The sequence below is a fragment of the Antechinus flavipes genome, chromosome 3, assembly GCF_016432865.1.
Source record: "Antechinus flavipes isolate AdamAnt ecotype Samford, QLD, Australia chromosome 3, AdamAnt_v2, whole genome shotgun sequence".
Classification (NCBI taxonomy): Eukaryota; Metazoa; Chordata; class Mammalia; order Dasyuromorphia; family Dasyuridae; genus Antechinus; species Antechinus flavipes.
The window spans coordinates 623,563,923-623,583,872 of record NC_067400.1 but is presented as its reverse complement, the minus strand read 5'-3'; the positions used below and the strand labels follow the sequence as shown (position 1 = coordinate 623,583,872).

At 47.4% G+C, this 19,950-nt stretch overlaps 1 protein-coding gene across 1 annotated transcript in view; it reads right to left on the bottom strand.

The window, feature by feature from the left end:
• Window positions 1–8,353: 8,353 nt before the first annotated feature.
• Window positions 8,354–19,950, bottom strand: part of LOC127557615 (uncharacterized) — a 66,340-nt gene continuing 54,743 nt past the window's right edge. Inside the window, exon 14 of the mRNA XM_051990925.1 lies at window positions 8,354–10,560. Within this exon, the coding sequence (XP_051846885.1) occupies window positions 10,388–10,560 (173 nt within the window). The 3' untranslated portion in view covers window positions 8,354–10,387. The remainder of the gene's footprint in view (window positions 10,561–19,950) is intronic.

The following is a 19,950-nucleotide window of genomic DNA, read 5'->3' as shown; positions in this document are numbered from 1 at the left end:
GGTTCCTCACTGGGTTTTCAGCTGGGGTTAGAATTTGAATTGAATTCAATGAATTTCTGAACTGAGCTGACCCCACCCGGATAACAAGAGTGAAACTGTGCTTGGGGTGGAGTCCTCTCACTGAGGCAGAGTTGAAGGAGATTTTGTCCTTTAAGGATTTTCAGAGTTCCGGGGTCCCCTCTTCGTTCCCCCCTCAAGCAGTCACTTCCAAATGTATGTGGGATAAAGGGGTAGCGATCCCTTTTTAACTGCTTTGACCTGGCAAGGGTCATAGAGATTTGGGGGTTCATGGAGGAGGTGAGGTGTGAGGTGTGGGGTTTGGGCATGGCAACAGGGCATCTAAGGGGTGTTTGTCCCAGTCAGTCGTCCCCAGTCAGTCGTCCCATGTTCTCCCGGCTGAAGGGCAGTTGAGAATCCAAAGTTTGAAGCCGAGAGAAAACAGGTCTCAGGGGCAGATGAAAAGTGGGGTGTCCTCCAGGGTTGAGATGGCAACTTTCGGAGTGGGGCTTTAGCAGGAAATGTATCCGGTCCCTTCTGCCTGTAAGAATGCTGATGGCCCATTTAACTGTCAAAGAAAAGTAGGAGAAAATGCTGGGAGCAAAAGATTCTTTTTTCCCTCTAAAAGGTGTTAAGTAGCCTCGAGTTAAGCCCCTTCACTCTAATTTCCAGGAAAGCTAATTTCCCCTGGGGTTGGTTCAGGGTGGCAGTGGACTCAGAGAGTCAGAGAAGGCAGGAGGCCTTGATATCTAGTAGATAGATAGTCACTGATCTTTTTGTGAGCAGGGTCTAGGGACGGGCTTGTCCCCGCTTGTCAGGGCTGCAGATCAAGATAAGAATGCAGCTTAAGCTTTTAGAAATCTCTTAACTGTTGGTGCTGCTTTTTTAAAAAAAAATAATAGAAAGTTGCTTCCTCAATCTTACCAGAAAAATAAGCAAAGATCCTGAGCCTTCTCTCCTATTATCCCCACTCTTTATGGGGAGGGGTGGAAGGGGTCAGAGGGAGTGCAAAGTAGCAGCACTGCCTACCCGGCTTACCGGCCCCTGAAGCACTTGGACTGTCCTGTGATAAAAGGGGAAACAGGGCTAGACCCCAAATTCCTACCAGAGAACAGGATGGTGGAGGGCCAGGTCAACCCCTGTGGTGTGCAGTGTCGTGGTGGAAAGGCAGTTCTTCCTGTTCGAACTCAGGACAGAGGCTGGGGTCTCCTCAGACAGTTTTTGTGACACCTAGAGGCCTAAGTCTGGGGAGATTTGTATTAAAAAGGCATCTCCACTCTGGGTGTCTTTTCAGGAGGCAGAAATTGCTTTGAGAAGAAAAGAGCTGAGAGTCTCAGAGTAGAGAGTTAAAGGGAAACCAACTAACAGATATTAGCAGCAAAGTGGAAGAAACATCGAAGGCTCAGAATGGGCTCCTCTAGTTTTGGCCTTAGTATATGTGCCTTGGACCCCTGGAAAAAAAGTTGAGGGGGTGGGTGAGTCCCAGGTCTCATAAGGCTGAGTTTTTCATCTTTGAAACAGACTAGTCTGCTGGGTGTTTTTCACTAGCTGCTGGTTGTCTGAAGGCAGAAGTGTTAAAAGGCAAAGGAGGCTCCTTTAGAGAGTTGGTGGGTGGATCCCTTTCAGTTGATCTAATCAGTGTTTTGAGGTTCAAGCATTTTTCCAAGCCCAGCGTGTCTCTGCATTAAGAGACAGAGTAAAGGGAGGGGAACAGGTTCCAAGCACCTCAATTGGCAATGAATGCCTGGAACAGCAAAAGGCCCCAGAAAGTAGACAATTTGGGATTATTTTGTGGTGCACAGATTACCAGAGGGAGTTACTGTTTAATATTAATATCTGGCTACAATGTAACAACAGCACATCTTTTATGTAACTTAGGAACTCCTGGTGTTACTGCAGCATTAGCAGAAAGAGCATTTAAACCCTGGCTCTCAGATCAATGAAGGAACTTGGAAATTCCATAATCAGAGTCCACCTGTGACCCTTCAGGAAGACATTCCTCTGACCAATTTAGGGCATTTCTCTCCATTGCTGGGTTACTGACTTAATCATTGGCCAATTAAATTCAGAACTCAAAAGAATATCAGTTACGGTCCCAAGAGATTTTATCTCCAATAACAAATTCTAATCGCAGCTTAGGGCCATTTATTTTAAAAAGTTTACCAGACTTATACACAGAAGAGTATTGAAGTCCAACTCTGGTTAATAACTGAGAGTGTGAATGAATATCCAAGGCCAGGTAGAAGATGTGCTTTGCCATCTCTATTTATTAATCTGAGTTCCAGGCTTATTATGCTTTTAGGCTAGTGTTACAATAGTCTAGCTATCTTCAGGTGACATCATCTACCTCCCAGGATTAATGGATAATCCATACTTAGACATTTCAATATCCACCTTAACTATCTATACCCAGATACTTATCAACACAGAATTGTAAATAGTCTAGTTGTGATGCTCATCAACATCAACATTGTATATAGTTGTGATGTTTTATCAATACCAAAATACTTGTTCACACTGAGTATCAAATAGCAGAAATTATCACACTAATATATTTGTCTCAAGTATGCCTTTAATTCATTGTAAAGGAACAAATAGTATAGTCAAAATGACTTGTTCCTGTTGCATGGATTCTCCCAAATTGACCCTGAATATGTCTTTCCAAGAATATTAGAAGAGATGATGAGCCGATATGGGCTGGTTGCAATAGAGAGCAGGTCTTAAGTAATATCTGGACCCGTCTCCTGTAGTTCATGGACTTATTGGCCCCCTATAACTCCCTCCTTTTTAAGTCATCCTGCAAAGCACAAGGGACTAAGCCAATGAGTATAAGAATAACACATGCAAGAGGACAACATGCAAAAGTCAGATTCTTTACTAGATTTATCTTTTTTAATCACTCAAATATTTGGTTTGCTGTGCTATCAGTGTGCAATTCAGCAACACTACTTTTTTTCTATGTTTCCTTCCAAGGCAGCTCATTCAGATTGAGGTTGAATTCAAGTTGGAATTACATATAGCTCCATTTATTCTTTTCCTTATTTGAAGCCATGTCACATCAGTGATATCATAGTCCCATCTAGAGAGTTACATATCCATCAGTGAATCTACATTCACGAGTTACTTGTGATTGGGTTTCCAAATTGTTTACATGATCCTTTAACTCTATTAATGACTGTTCCATTAACTTTGTTCTTTGTTTTATACTCATTATCTCTATTAATTTTTCTTTAAGAACTTATGATACATTTTTTGGTAACTGACTAGCGAATTGGGCAGTCTGAATAGATTCTTTTAGGAGCTGAAGCTGAAACAGCAAGTGATGTGATAATTGGTATAGTTGCAAGAACTCCAGCAATGAATAATCCAACAATTCTGCCTTTTCTAATTTTATGGACATGTATAATTTTTCTTATTGATTCATGTTATTTACTTCTACCCTGTGCTATGTTACTAGATGCTTATGTAATTTGTGTAATTATGTGTAATACCTCTCATATTGATGGATTTATGTATACCTCTTTTAAGTGTGAGCCCCTTCAAAAACTGCTAATCTGATGTGAGTTCCCGTTTCCTTTGATGTTTTCAGGTAGGACGTGATCACCTTCTTTTTATGGCATTTTCACTCCTTTTTTGAGCAGTCAGGGAATATGAGGACCACATATTTTAAAATCCGCCAGAGTCAGGAATTCAGGTTAAGGGAAAATCTTCAATCTTTATTCCTTTTGAGGTGAAGAGGGATTAGCAATATGAGCAGCTGCAACAAGACACCAGCCAGCAGTCTCTTTCCGCTTCTCTCTCCTCCCCTCTGCCTCCACCCACCAAAATCGTCATTTCCTATACAACACATCAGGACTTGCACAAAGAGTGGGCAGTGGCCATTTTTTTCTCCAAGCATATATATTAATAGAGCATGATCCAATTACTATTTAGCCTCACATGTTTGGGACCTCAGCACATCAACTTGAGCTTCAGCCCATTACAAGGGAAGGCATGGTCACCTTCTTTTTGGGGGTTCTTACCTCCTTGACAAGTCAGGGAGGTCATGACCATGTGTATTTGGTTTTTAGTGACAGCTTTCCTAATGCCCTGCACTATCATCTTACCAAGTTCCCTCATATTCTTTCTATGCACTGGATTATTATGGTCCCAATTAGGGTCTGTCAATGGGAACTTCTCATTTCCCCTTGACTCTCTCCAACAGACCTTCATCGCTGCCCTTTGGAGTTGATCTTTCCTTCTCCTGTAAATAAAATACCTAATATTGCTACCAGTTCTCCCCTAGTAAATAAATTTGGATCCAGAAACTGGTTAAATTGTTCACCTGTGGTGAGCTTTTTCTTCTCAAAGCGCAACCAGGTGATCAAAGTTCAGATCTTTTATTATCTCCAATGTAGCCCGGTTAGCTTAGAGGCCTAACTCTCTGCTTGGTTCCAAGAGCTCTTGCCGCTTTGTCCTTTGCTTCTGCCTCTGCTTTCTTCAGCCTCCAGAGCCAGTACCAAGTTGAATCTGTCTTGCCTTGAAGAGAGGGCTTCTGGCGTAATTCTGCTGAAATCCCGACTTGTAGCGTCTTCACTCTGAAGAACTTCTTCGACTGGCCCATTGGCCTATTTATGCTCCTTCCAGAGAGAGGGATTATGGGTAGTTCTACTTAGTACCTTGTTTCAGGTTCTGCCCAAAACATCTTCTTGTAAGATTAGATCAACTCTAATTAGTTAGCAGTTAGTAAGGATTCCAACATTCACCTACGCCAGAGGAATCCTCAGTAAGTTTCTTCATGTCCCTTTTGAAATTCCCAATCTCTAAACTGCTGAGGGAAATGCTTACATCCCTAATTCCCCCTTCATCTGGAGTGTTAGAAAGTGTTAACTCGCTGGAATTGATAGAAACAATGCTTCAGTTTACATCTTTGAGAGTTCACACATTAGAATTCACAAGTCTGGGAGATTCACAAAGTTACACCTCCCACAATCCCATTCTTTCAGAGGAGGAGTCAACCTTTGGGTTCATACCTTTAAGAGATCATATATAAGAAGCTCTTAGAGCCTCAGTCAGGAGTCAGTGGAGTAAATCAGTTTAGGAGATTGAGAGCCAGAATTCAGCTGGGAGATTTCAGAGCCAGGATTCAGAAGGAGCTGGAGGCTGAAGCTGAAGCTGGCAGAGGCAAAGGACTAGCCACAAGAGCTCTCGGAAGCAAAGAAAGCTTAACTGGGCTATTTTGGAGGAGATAATAAAGGACTGGATTTTCACTCCTGGCTGCATATGAGGTGATTATTATTTTGAACTGAAATGAAGGCTGCCTCTAGAAGCTCCCCAGGAAACCGGCCCAGAGAACGATTATATTTTAGAGAAAAGAAGAGAACACCACTCTGGAGGAACCCTCCTTGGTGGTAATTGTTTAGTGAGAGTACTGTGAGGGGAGTGGGAAGCTCTCCTGGTGTTTGAGTAGCTGCTTTAGTTCTCACGGGAGAGAAGCCTGCAGTGATGTGGTGGACTCCCTAAGGTTGGTCGTGTCTCTCCCACCCTTGGCCCACTCAAGGATCATGGAAGGATGGACCAGCTGCCAGGAATGCGGAGAGGGAAGGGCAAGAAGCAGATCCGAGGGAGGAGGAAAGGATTTCTCCCATTCCTTTTTTTCTCTTTCTTTTCCAAAAATTGTCCCACCTGTGGTAGACAACGAGCAGCACTGTAAGGAATGAGGGGGGGAAGGGCAAGGAGTGGGGGAAGAGGAATGTCCTGCACTCTCCCTGAGTCCCCATTAAAAAAAATTAAATTTATTAACAGAATTAAACCATATAACATTTCACATTAAAAATTTAATAGACCTTCTTTGCTACAATCTCATTTTACATAATTTGGAAATGAGTTAAGAAGTTTTAAAAATGTCACTTTTAGGGACCTGTATGTGCCAAAATGTTTGTAGCAGCCCTGTTTGTAGTGGCTAGAAACTGGAAAATGAAAGGATGTCCATCCATTGGAGAATGGCTGGGTAAATTGTGGTATATGAATGTTATGGAATATTATTGTTCTGTAAGAAATGACCAGCAGGATGAATACAGAGAGGACTGGCGAGACTTACATGAACTGATGCTAAGTGAAATGAGCAGAACCAGGAGATCATTATACACTTCGACAACGATATTGTATGAGGACATATTCTGATGGAAGTGGATTTCTTTGACAAAGAGACCTGAGTTTCAATTGATAAATGACGGACAAAAGCAGCTACACCCAAAGAACGAACACTGGGAAACGAATGTGAACTATCTGCATTTTTGTTTTTCTTCCCGGATTATTTATACCTTCTGAATCCAATTCTCCCTATGCAACAAGAGAACTGTTCGGTTCTGCAAACATATATTGTATCTAGGATATACTGCAACATATCCAACATATAAAGGACTGCTTGCCATCTAGGGGAGGGGGTGGAGGGAGGGAGGGAAAAAAAAAATCGGAACAGAAACGAGTGTCAATATAATGTAATTATTAAATAAAAAATTAAAAAAAATGTCACTTTTATTTTACTTTTTTATTTGTTGTTATTCAATTAACAACATTTATGATTTATGTTCTTGCTCTTTTCCCATCCTATCAAGAGACACAGGGAAAAACAAAATCAGCAAATCCAGTCACTGGCCATGTCCAAAAATGTATGTGTTTTGCTTAACACTTGTGTGCTTTTTTATTGCCCCCACCTCTCTCTCTCTCTCTCTCTCTCTCTCTCTCTCTCTCTCTCTCTCTCTCTCTCTCTCTCTCTCTCTCTCACACACACACACACACACATACACACACACTCTTATATTTGTATGTATACATATACACATGTATAGGAGTATATAGATACATCAAAGTGTTTTTTTTTAATTGAACAAAAAAATCTTTCCATCCTTTACCATCAAACTAGCCAACAAGCAAAATAATCATGCAGAGTAAAGCAATTAATTCCTACAGTAGCCATGTCCAAAAGTCAGGCTTATTCTGTACCCGGAGTCTATTGCCTCTCAGTGAAGAGGTGAGCAGCACATTTTGTCAATGGTTCTGGAGTGATGGATGATCATTAGGCTAATTAGAATCTTAAGACTTTCAAACTTGTCTTGTCACTTGACGATGCTGTTGTATTACTTGTTCTTCTGTTTCTGGTGATTTCGATCCGCACCAGTTCATACAAGTCTTCCTAGCTTTCTTTGATACTATCTGTTACCATTTTTTGAGATGCCCCCACCTCCCATTACATTCATTTATCATAATTTATTATTCAGCCACTTCCCAAATAAAGGGCACTCTTTTTGTCCAGTTCCTTTTAAGAACAAAAAGGGATAAGCACAATATATATATCACAGGCTTAACAGACATGCACCGAGTCTCCATTTGTTCCCTTCTCTGCCTTTGGCAGGGGGAGGCCGGCACAGGCGCTCTCCTTCTATCAATTTGGTTCCTTACTGTTTACACATATATTCAAAGTTGGGCAAACCTGATCTTCAGAAGATACATTTCTTGGCCAGAAGATCCTTTGAGCACCATCTAGAGGGATTTGAGGAAAGGGGCTCTGGCCATTTAACTCTAAGGTTTTCCCATCCCAGATCCTAATTCCACTCAGGAGCAAAGAACGAATTTATTCCTTCTGTGTTTTTTGGAGATGAATGGGATAAACTCAGGGAAGACATTTCATGGGAATGTGGCCTTCACCTGTGCCCTAGCTGTGACTTGAGACTTTGCAATAACAGGTTGAGGTGTAGCTCGAAGCTGCAGGTGTTCAAGTGTCTTAGATGAACATTTCCCTCCCTGTTCCCCAACCCCTTCATTAGCATTTAAGTGCCTGATGCTTAAAGAGTTTGTTATTTACTAGTAATCTTTTGTTCCTGGGATAGACTTTCTGCATTTAGGGTGTAAGCTTGGACTCCCCTAGAAAGTGGCAGAATATTTGGGGGAGTGCTGCGTATAGGGGCTATAAATTTTGAGTTTTGCAGTTTGTGCTTTGCATTCCTCTACTGAAACCTTGTCTGTTGGGAGTTGCCCTTCCTCCCCAAATGGTAATAAATCCTTATTTTTTCTTTTTCCCTTGAGAGTCTCTGATATGAATTGGTATGAAAGTTGCTGTCCCACACACAGAACTAGTTTTTTCAGCCCAAGACTTTTGCTGCCTGGAGTTGTAGACCTGACTTCCGGATGTTCGACATATCTTTCCGTTTTGTCCCAAATAGCTTGGGTTTGGGACCCAAAGTGGTCAGAGAAGCTTGCTGGGGATGCTGTCATGACAGTATTCTCAGCTTTCAAGCTCTGTCTCTGGATCTTCCTCAACTCTGCCAGATTTAACAGTAAGCACTCATTTTCCCTCACCCAAAGCCATACACTCATGGAACCACACTTTCTCTCTTTTATTTCTTATTTTTAACACACATTGTTTTATGAATCATGTTGGGAGAGAAGGATCAGAGCAAAAGGGAAGAAACAAAAAAACTTAGGAGAGATAAAACAATGGAAAAAAAGAAGCAAACATCGCATGTGTTGGTTTATATTCAGTCTCCTCAGATTTTTTCTGGGTGCAGATGGCATTTCCTGTGCAAAGTCTAGTGGGATGTCTCTGGATCACTGAACCACCGAGAAGAACAAGTCTTTCAGAGTTGATCATGGCACATCTTGCTGCAATGTATCCCTGGTCCTGCTTGTCTGGCTCGCCATCAATTAGTGTAAATCTTCCCAGGACTTTCTAAAATTGGCTGGTTCATCAGTTTTTATAGAGCAATAATATTCCACAACCTTCATGTACCACAGCTTGTCCAGCCATTCCCCAACTGCTGGGCATCGACTTATTTTCCAATTCTTTGTTACCACAAAAAAGAGCTGCTGCCAACATTTTTGCACAAGGACGTTGCTTTATTTATGGTTCTTGCAAAAAATAGACTGTGCTCTTGGGGGGGGGGCAAGGTTACCATACTTATAGATGCAGGACTGAGCCTTTTATTTTTTATCTAGAAGCAAAGAGTCCCTCCTTCATCACCCCAACTGTCTGGGGAGGACAATGTTAACACACTTCCTGGTCCTCTCACTGCATGTTCCTCTTTGACATGTTAGCCCTCCCTCATCAGGCAATCCATGTTCGAAATGGCAGAAGCTCCCCCTTCGGGGTTGCCAATGACTCCTTAAGCACGCCCACTCAGTGCTTGCAGTTGCCTTTCCTCCCTTCTTGTTCTGGGGTGATTTTTGTCAGTTTATGAGTTCAGTGGCTCAAGAGCTTCTTTTGTACAACTAACTTGGTCAGCGGATGTGACCTTTGTCTTGGTCCCTATATGGAAATACCATTCCATACGTTGCTCACAAATGCCTTTTAGCTTCAAGCCCTCCCGGTCTCTATCCCTCAGTGGGCAAGGAGGGCCCCAAGCTGCCTATGGGGGGCTGGGCTCCCTTCCCTCCGGATGCCAATTCTACAGTGAATAAGCTCAGCCAATAGCGAAGAACCATTTATGCAGGTGAACGGCAGCACGGAACTGAGAGAAGGGATCCATGGGAGCACATGGGGCAGGTAAACGGGCAAAGGTCTTTCTCCCTCTGGGAAGGAGGTGGCTCAGCTCAGCCAGAAGAAGGAGAGCTGAGTCTCAGCCAAGGGGAAATTCCCCCAGGACCCAGTGGAGACGGGCAGCTCCTGTCCTGGGTGCTTCTCCCTGGCAGGGGCTGGAATGGCGCCTTTCTGCAGCAGCTGGATAACAGAAGAGCGGATGTCTCTTCTCTCCCTCCTCTCCCCTCTCCCCCCTCCCACGGACTCCACTCACATCTCCCCCAGGCAGGGCCATGGAGCAAAATCTGGACCTTTGAGGAGAGAATCAGGACCAGTGGCCCTTTGGGGGAAGGGCGCCCTCTGGGGGCACTGGTGATCACGGGCAAGGGGCACATTGAGCATCTGAGACAAGAGCCTCGGGCTGTGATGAAGCAGCTCCAGGTGGCAGCGAGGGCAGCGCCTTTAGATCCCACAGGAAGGTTGACTCGGGTCACAGGGACCCTGGGCTGCAAATGCCTTCTTGTGAACATCAGGAGCCGGGTCTGCAACTCCAGGCAGCGGTGAGAGGAGAGCTCGGGATGGGGGCAGGGAGAGCGTTTGTGGGCGGGGCCAGCGGAGGGCGGGCTTGTCCCGGGCGTGGGGAATCCGATTTGGGAGAGGTCATGGGGGAAGCAAGGGGTCTTACCGCTGGTCAGGGTGGGCCTAGGGCCCCCAGAGCCATGATGGCCAAAGCTGTTCGGGAGAAGGCTCAGGTGGATTGCTCCTGCCGGACCCTTGATGGGGATGGTGTGGACACTCGCCACCCAATGATGAGACTGGTGTAGACCCCCCCAAATGCTGGGCCCTTCCTCTCTCTGGGTGTGGGCAGGACTCCGGGAGTCTTTGGGATCCGCGGCTTCAGGGCCCCCCAGCCCCGGCTTCCCCTCTGTCAGAAGATGCGGGAGCCCCCCCTGGGCATCCCCTGCAGCTGTTCCAGGCTTCAGCCAGCAGGATCCCCAGGAGGACGAGCACCAGCCCGGCCAGACTGAGGCGGATGACGTTGCCCACCGTGTAATCCTGGGCTGCAGGACCTGGGAGGGGAGAGAAGTCACTGGGAGGGGGACGAGGCCTCTAATCTTTGGACCTCATGGGGGGGGCAGGATTCCTCCCACCCCAGGCCCGGCCCCAGGCCCTGTCCCTGGGCTGGGAGTCCTGGTCACTCCCTGGCTGGGAGGCTGGGGAAGGGGCTGAGGCAGCTTCCCTCCTTCCTCGTCCCCCTCAGGGCTTCCTCTGCAGGCCCCCGTGTCAGGCCCAGGTCCCTCTTCCCCTCGCCCTCACTTCCTCTCCTCCCCCTCCTTCTTCATCTTCTGCCATGTTGGGACCAGCTCGGGGAGTGGGCAGAGCATGAAGCTTGTGGGGAGGAAGAGCCGAGTTCAGATCCCGCCTCAGCCACTTCCTCTCTGTGTGAGCCTGGCCATGCCAGGGATGGCAGAAGCAGAGCCCCCTCCCCATAGTCCCTGCTGTGGCTGCGTGGGTGAGGGGGGGCGAAGGCCCCGGGGATTGATGGGGAGGAGAGAGAAGGGAGCAGGTTGGGGCTGCCTCATCCATCACTGCTCCCACCTCCCCAGCCCCTTGCTGGCAGCCATGTTCCTCCTTCCCAGCTTGGAGTTCCTCCTGCCTGTGTCCCAGGCCTCCATCCCTCCTCACGCTCTGAGACAGGGGGGACCCAGCCCTGGCTTAGGCTGCAGGAGCAGGAGAGGAACAGAGACTCCCTCCCTGTGCTGAGGATGCCTGTTACTCACTGGGTGGGGAGGGGGTCAGAGCTGGGGGATTCCCAGGGCTGTGGGGGAGGGGAGGATCCTTTGAGGTTCCAGGCGCAAAGAGGAGAAAGGTTGAGGGGTTTGTGGGTATTACTCTCCCCCACCGAGTCACCCCCAGCCTACTTTGCCATCATCCAGCCCCTTTCCTGGGACCTGGAGATATTGTCTGTATGTGGGTAACTGGGCTGGCAGCTAATGGGGAGGGGTCTAGAGGTGAGGGAGCAGAGGGCCCAGAGTCTGGGGCCTTCTCTGAGCACGACCCATTGCCCAGACCCTCCCTGCCTCCCTCTGAGCCTCCCCCAAGCCCTCCTGGCCCCTGGGGGCCCCTGGGACTGGGCCTGAGCAGGCAGTCTTGTTCCCCTGGACCAGGCAGGGCTGGGAGGGAGGGGGAAGGCCGGGGTCTCTCACCTGTGACCCTGAGCTCCAGGAGGTTACTGGAGAATGACCACTGATGGGGGGAGCGACTCTGAAAGCTGTAGCATTGGTACGTCCCTCCGTGGGTGGAGTTCACAGCAAGGATGGTGAAACTCGCCTGAGAGCCCCTTGCACGGGGCTGGGCCGAGGCCTGGGTGACCTGTGCTCCGTCCTTGTACAGGACACACTGATCTTGGGGCAGCTGCGAACGGCACTGGAGGGTCACGTTGTGTCCTGGGGCCACCGTGGAGTTGGGCCAGGCTGAGAGGGAGGGTGACAGATATCTACCTGGGGGAACAGAGGCGGAAGTTAGGGCTCTAAGGCTTCTCTTTCAGGGTGGGGGCAGATCTGGCTGCTGAGGGGGTGGGGGTGGGGTTGGCCTTTGTCTACCTAGACCCCAGCCTGGGGCTGAAAGAAGAAAGGAAATCTCCCAGCTTTTTGGGTAGGAGAATGATCTTGGAAACTGGGGGGGGGGAGAAAGGAAAGTGGGGAGAGAGAGAGACAGAGAGACAGAGAGAGAGAGATATAGAGAGAGGCAGACGTAGACAGAGAGAGAAAGAGAGAGAGAGAGAGAGAAGAGAGAGAGAGAGAGAGAGAGAGAGAGAGAGAGAGGGAGAGAAAGGGGGGAGAGAGACAGACAAAGACAGAGAGACAAACAAACACTCAAACAGAAACACACAAACACAGATACGGGGGGGGGGGGAAGAGAGAGAGAGAGACAGAGAGACAGAGAGAGAGACATGGAGACAGAGAGATAGAGACACAGAGACAGATACAGACACAAAGAGAGAGGGAGAGATAGAGAGAAGGAGAGAAAGGGGGGGGGAGAGAGACAGACAAAGACAGAGAGACAAACACTCAAACAGAAACACACAGACACAGATACGGGGGGGGGAGAGAGAGAGAGAGAGAGACAGAGAGACAGAGACAGAAAGAGAGACACAGAGAGACAGACAAATCTGGCTCAGTTCTGGGAAAGGAGCCTCGGTCACTTCCCTGGCAGGGGGCTGGGAGCTCCAGGCCCTGGTCCTCTCTCATAGAATCTCTGCCTTGGGGGAGGGTTGTAGAGGGGGCAGGGTTATGGCCGGTTATGGCCTGAGTGGGCTGGCTGTCACCCCCAATCAGAGGCTGCTGTCCCTGCAGACCCCGGGCAGGTCCCTGGGAAAGACGATAAGAGGCTTGGCTGGGATTCCCGGTTCCCTTTTATCCCGACCTCCCACAGAGACCCCTGAGGCTACCCAGAGGAGACCCCTCTTTTTTTCTCCCCCCCTCCTAGGTCTGGCCTGGGGGAGGGCACAGAGCAGCAGCCGGCCCCTCCCCTCTCCTCTGGCTTGAGAGAGGGAAGCACCAGCTTTGTCTGGGCTCCTGAGCCCCGATGAACCTCCCGCCTCCACTCTGGCCCAAGATGGGACTTGACTGAGGCAGCTGGAGGTGCAGAGTCTGGAACCCTGGCCTGGAGTCAGGAAGGTCCTGAGTTCAAATCCAGCCTCAGACACTTTCCAGCAAGATGATCTTGTGTTAGTCACTTCCTCTGTGTTTGCCTCAGTTCCCACTCCTCCCTCTGCCCCCCCCCCCATCAGTCAGAGTTATCATGGAACAGTAATGTAAAGGGCTTGGCACACAGTAGGTGCTGCATAAATGCTGACTCCCTTCCCCCACTTCTAGCCCCGGAGGGAGAGCAGAGGCTGGGACAAGGTAGAGGGCAGAAGAGCAGGGTCAGAGGGCAGCTCGGGACCAGGCTGGGCTGGGGAGGAGCTCAGGGGCTGCTGGGACCCCGCGCCAGCCCTGCCTGAGGGAAGGAGTGACCGGGACTTCCTCACCCGTGGCCACCAGCTCCAGGGGATCACTGAGCTCTGACCAGTTGGACGCTGTTCTGTAGCGGCAGGAGTAGTTCCCTATGTGATTCAGTGTCATCGATGGGATGGAAAACTCGACCTCAACTTCCTGTGACGGCTCAGAGCCAATAAGTTGGAATCCAGATCCCAGCTCTTTCACCAGAAAGTATTCAGCAGCCCCCGGTGACCCCCGGCACCTGAAGGTCACCCTTCTCCTTAGGGGCCCCAGGGACCCATTCTCTGCCCTGAGAGAGGGTCTGGGGAGCTCGTCTGCAAGGGAATGAGAGGTGTCAGCTCCGGGGGATCCCCCTGTCTATGCTCCCCCGAACTGGGTCCCCCCTTCAAGCCCTGCCAGTCCAGCCCAGACCCCCCACCTCCCTCTCCTGGGGAGCTGTCTGCTCTGGGGGGGGGAAGGGGAGTAAGAGAGGAAGGAGTGGGTAGGGACTCACCTTCCTGCGCCCTCGTCCTGTGGCCCAGACACAGCCCTGGCAGAGAGGACCCTGATTACTGTCGGTCAGTCCCCACTCCCTCCTCCCCTTCTCCCCCCACTCCCCGAGCTTCCAGCTCCTCTCCCCCTCTCCCCCATCTTGCTGGCTGATCTCCAGCTTATCAGCCCTCTTCTCCCCCATACACGGGGGTGGGGCCTGTGGGACCTGGGGCTCTATAATGTCCCCTCCATCGTGGGGGCTTCTTGGGACTCACCGAGGCACAGCAGGGCAGAGAGGGCTGGGCTCATGGTGGTCCCAGTGGGAGGGGGGCTGCTGGCTGACCCGGACTGAGGCACAGGACGGGAGCAGGGCTGGCTCTGCTCTGAGGTTCCCAAGCTTCCCCTTCCTCTTTGTGGGTGCTGCCTCCTTGCTGGCCCCACGCTGTGGGGGAGGGGTGGGAGCGGTCACCTTGTGACAGATGGAGCAATTCTTGCTAATTCAGGCCCCAGAACCCAGGAAAGATCCTTGGGGAAGCGTGAGGTGTCAGCCTCCCAAAACCCCCCCAAATGGCAGGCGTTGGGCTCCTTGGGGTCTGTGAATCTGACCCTGGGGACCAGGTCCTGACTTCAGCCTGAACCTGCCCCCAGCCCTGGCTCTCTGAGACTGGGCCCAATCCCAACCCAGCAGAGCCTTCTCAGGTGCTGGTCACTAAGGGGTTAAAGCTAAACCTCCAGATAAGGGGCTGCTCCCTTAGGGCCCCGGGGCGTCTGTTCTGAATTTTCCCCAAGAACCTTATTGTCTCCAGCCCATCCTCGGGCCGGCCTGGGCCTCTGCCTTCTGGGGATGGGAGGCCTGGGACTCCCCGCTGGCCCCAGACTGGAGGGTCAGGTCCCGGGACAGGATGCCTCCTTTTGGGGTGTATGGGGCGTTCAGGGAGAAGCTGCTCCTCCAGTGCTCCAGCTGCTCATCTACCCTTGGGGTTCACAAGTCAGACAATTCTGTGGCTCCAGGAAGCTGTGGCGCCCCCTGTGGCTGCTGGGCTGTGCAATTGGACCCCAAACTTATTGGGGCTCAGGACTGGGTTTGCAAGGTGCCTCAAAAGAATTGGAGCCTTAGCCCTTTTTCAAAGCCAGAGGCAAAGATTTTGGGACACTGCTGGGAGGAGACTCATTTCCCAAAGGGACTTTTAGCCATTAACAGGGAGGAAGACAAAGGTTAAGTTCCTTAGAGGAAGCGGCCATTAAGAAGGGCAAGGATGCTTAAGGCAGGCGAGGGGCCTGGAGGGTTTGTGCCCCACATAATGGGGGCGTTTCTGATGAGGCCTCGGAGAAGGGGGGACAAGTAGGTTCTTTTATGGAGGAAAAACTAGCTCAGAGGTTGCCATCGCAACCCGGCCATCTGATCTGCTACAGGATCTGGGCCCAGGAGAATCTTGTCAATGCAAGGAAGTGGAGAAGGCCCAAAGCCCCACTCAAGAAGCAAAGGTCCATCTAAGGAGTCAGTGCTTCTCCCTGCGTGTCTCAGGCAGTGCCTTGGACGGCAGTTCAGGCCTCTCCCTGGGAGCCCCCCAGCTCCCGAACACCTGGCCTCTCTTTGCTGGGGTCCCTTTCGCCCCCTCATAGCCACATCTGGCAAAACCTTTCTTGCAGTGGCCTAAGCCCGGTTGAGGGTAACCACTGGTGCTGGAGGGGGATCCCTGGCAGAGAAGAAGCCAACTTTCCATGGCAGAATGGGAGGGTGAGCACAACTTGTGCCCAAGGGCCCGAAGGAGGCAGGAGCCGGCTCCGTGGGAGCTTGGAGATGGGTCAGACCCGGAAGGTGCCACGGGCTCCACGGAGTTATTCTTCAAAGTCCCCCAGGACTCACACACGTCAGAGATTCTGTTTAATGTCTTTTATGTTTAAACTCACCTGGTGCAAAGGATCAATCATCAAACGGAAGAGGGGACCCCGAAACCCTGGAAATCCTTAAAGGAGAAAATCTCCTTCCACTCTGCCTCAGTGAGGGGCCCCGCCCCAAGGACAAACAGTTCCATGCTTTTGAGCTTCTGTGGAAAGAGCCAGGGGCTCAGATACAGAAGCTTGTAGGAGTTCATAAAGGGGGAGGCCAATACCCGAAAAGTCAGGGATCCAGGCAGGACAACAGCCCCACAGACAGAGCTGACGATAGGTGGGGGGTCAAGGAACCGACCCCACTTTAAGTCTAGACAAAGGCCGGAGGCAGAGAGGAGACGTCCTAGGAACTTTACAGAGGGAGAACAGGGCTTCTTGCTCGTAAACCACCAAGGAGATATACGGAACAGAAAGGTCTTGGGAGGGGGAACAAAGGAGGAGAGCATCAAAAAACTGGAGGAGAACAGAGTCCTTAAAACCTCACGGGGACAAGTCCTGCTTTAATATCTGTGAGAAATAAGTCGGTGACTCAGTGAATCCCTGTGTCAGGACAGTCCAGGCGAATTGGCACCTTCCCAGGGAAAAGTAAATATGATTTTATCTTTCCAGAGAAAAGCAAATATGATTTGGCTTTCAGGGGCAATGGGATGGAGAACAAGGTCAGAGGTCAACCACCATGAAATGAGTGGCTCAAGGTGGTACAAGTTGAAGCAGAGAATGAGGGTCGGGGGCTACAGATACTCTGGATATTGCAGCAGCATTAACTGCTCTTCCATGACTCTAATTTGGACCGAGTTCTCTTTCCTTTGCCTCTGAATACTCTTTATTATAGCGGTCCCATTCAAGAGACTGAGTTCCTTATTCTTTTGAAAAATTATTATAGCTTTTTATTGACAGAACCCATGCCTGGGTAATTTTTTACAACATTATCCCTGGCACTCACTGCTGTTCCGACTTTTCCTCCCTCCCTACACCCCCTCTCCCAGATGGCAAGCCGTCCTTTACATGTTGAATAGGTTACAGTATATCCTAGATACAATATACTTGTGCAGAGCCAAGCAGTTCTCTTGCTGCACAGGAAGAATTGGATTCAGAAGGTAAAAATAACTCGGGAAAAAAAACCAAAATGCAACCAGTTTACATTCATTTCTCATGAATAATTTTTCAACACTGACCCTTGCAATAACTTCTGTTCCAACTTTTCCCTTCCTTCCCTCCACCCCCTCCCCTAGATGGCAGGCAATCTCATACATGTTAAACATGTTAAAATGTATCTTAAATACAATACATGGATACATGTTTATACAGTTCTTGTTGCACAAGAAAAATCGGATTCAGAAAGGTAAAAATAACCTGGGAATAAAACCAGAAATATAAGCTGTCCACACTCATTTCCCAGTGTTCTTTCTCTGGATGTAGCTGGTTCTGTTCATCACTGATCAATTGGACGAGGTCCTTATTCTTTAGCTTCTGCCCTAAATACTCTAATTTGATTTGATCCAAACTGTTCCCACAAGGCCAACAAAGTTTAGGGTCACCACTAGTCAACTCAACCCAATGTTGGCAGCAGCGGGGACAGTCGGAACGATGTTTCTTATGCATTTGAAAGGCACACGTTTGTTCTGAGACCTGCCCGACCTTCCCTTTTGTCTTTACCACACATCTGTCCCATTTTATTTAATTTTTTTTAATTAATTTATTTATTTTTTATTTTTTTTTAAAATTTTTTATTTAATAATTACTTTATATTGACACTCGTTTCTGTTCCAATTTTTTTTCCCTCCCTCCCTCCACCCTCTCCCCTAGATGGCAAGCAGTCCTTTATATGTTGGATATGTTGCAGTATATCCTAGATACAATATATGTTTGCAGAACCGAACAGTTCTCTTGTTGCGTAGGGAGAATTGGATTCAGAAGGTATAAATAATCCGGGAAGAAAAACAAAAATGCAGATAGTTCACATTCGTTTCCCAGTGTTCTTTCTTTGGGTGTAGCTGCTTTTGTCCGTCATTTATCAATTGAAACTCAGGTCTCTTTGTCAAAGAAATCCACTTCCATCAAAATATGTCCTCATACAATATCGTTGTCGAAGTGTATAATGATCTCCTGGTTCTGCTCATTTCACTTAGCATCAGTTCATGTAGGTCTCTCCAAGCCTCTCTGTATTCATCCTGCTGGTCATTTCTTACAGAACAATAATATTCCATAACATTCATATACCACAATTTACCCAGCCATTCTCCAATGGATGGGCATCCATTCATTTTCCAGTTTCTAGCCACTACAAACAGGGCTGCTACAAACATTTTGGCACATAAGGGTCCCTTTCCCTTCTTTAGTATTTCTTTGGGATATAAGCCAATAGAAACACTGCTGGATCAAAGGATATGCACATTTTGATAATTTTTTGGGCATAATTCCAGATTGCTCTCCAGAATGGTTGGATTCGTTCACAACTCCACCAACAATGCATCAGTGTCCCAGTTTTCCCGCATCCCCTCCAACATTCATCATTATTTTTTCCTGTCATCTTAGCCAATCTGACAGGTGTGTAGTGGTATCTCAGAGTTGTCTTAATTTGCATTTCTCTGATCAATAATGATTTGGAACACTCTTTCATATGAGTGGTAATAGTTTCAATCTCATCCTCTGAAAATTGTCTGTTCATATCCTTTGACCATTTATCAATTGGAGAATGGCTTGATTTCTTATAAATTTGAGTCAGTTCTCTATATATTTTGGAAATGAGGCCTTTATCTGAACCTTTAACTGTGAAAATGTTTTCCCAGTTTGTTGCTTCCCTTCTAATCTTGTTTGCATTAGTTTTATTTGTACAAAGGCTTTTTAATTTGATGTAATCGAAATTTTCTATTCTGTGATCAGTAATGGTCTCTAGTTCATCTTTGGTCACAAATTTCTTTCTCCTCCACAAGTCTGAGAGATAAACTATTCTATGTTCCTCTAATTTATTTATAATCTCGTTCTTTATGCCTAGGTCATAGACCCATTTTGATCTTATCTTGGTATATGGTGTTAAGTGTGGGTCCATGCCTAATTTCTGCCATACTAATTTCCAATTATCCCAGCAGTTTTTATCAAATAATGAATTCTTTTCCCAGAAGTTAGGGGCTTTGGGTTTGTCAAACACTAGATTGCTATAATTGACTATTCTGTCTTGTGAGCCTAGCCTTTTCCACTGATCCACTAATCTATTTCTTAGCCAATACCAAATGGTTTTGGTGACTGCTGCTTTATAATATAATTTTAGATCAGGTACAGCTAGGCCACCTTCATTTGATTTTTTTTTTCATTAGTTCCCTTGAGATTCTCGACTTTTTATTGTTCCATATGAATTTTGTTGTTATTTTTTCTAGATCAATAAAATATTTTCTTGGAAGTCTGATTGGTATAGCACTAAATAAATAGATTAGTTTAGGGAGTATTGTCATCTTTATTATGTTCGCTCGGCCAATCCAAGAGCACTTAATATTTTTCCAATTATTTAAGTCTGACTTTATTTGTGTGGAGACTTTTTTATAATTTTGCTCATATAATTCCTGACTTTCCTTTGGTAGATAGATTCCCAAATATTTTATGGTATCAACAGTTATTCTGAATGGAATTTCTCTTTGTATCTCTTGCTGTTGGGTTTTGTTGGTGATGTATAAAAATGCTGAGGATTTATGGGGATTTATTTTGTAGCCAGCTACTTTGCTAAAATTATGAATTATTTCCAATAGCTTTTTGGTAGAATCTCTGGGGTTCTCTAGGTTCTGTCCCATTTTAAAGGTGAACATGCAAAGAAAATAATAGCACTCGATTACCGAGTAGACATTGTACACAAACACAAGGACCGCATAAAGGAATGTGATAATGTAACAACGCAAACGCAAATAACCCACAGTTAGCAATTCACTTAGGTCACAGGAGTAAACATTTCACAATTCTAACCGAGCATGCGATGAAACTGCTCATTTCAACTGGTTTGAACCACACACAAAACTAACCACATAAGCAATTCTTACGGAAATACAATGGACAGAAACTGGACCTTGCGGTCCATAGCCGGACATGCATTTCTAAAAGAGAAAA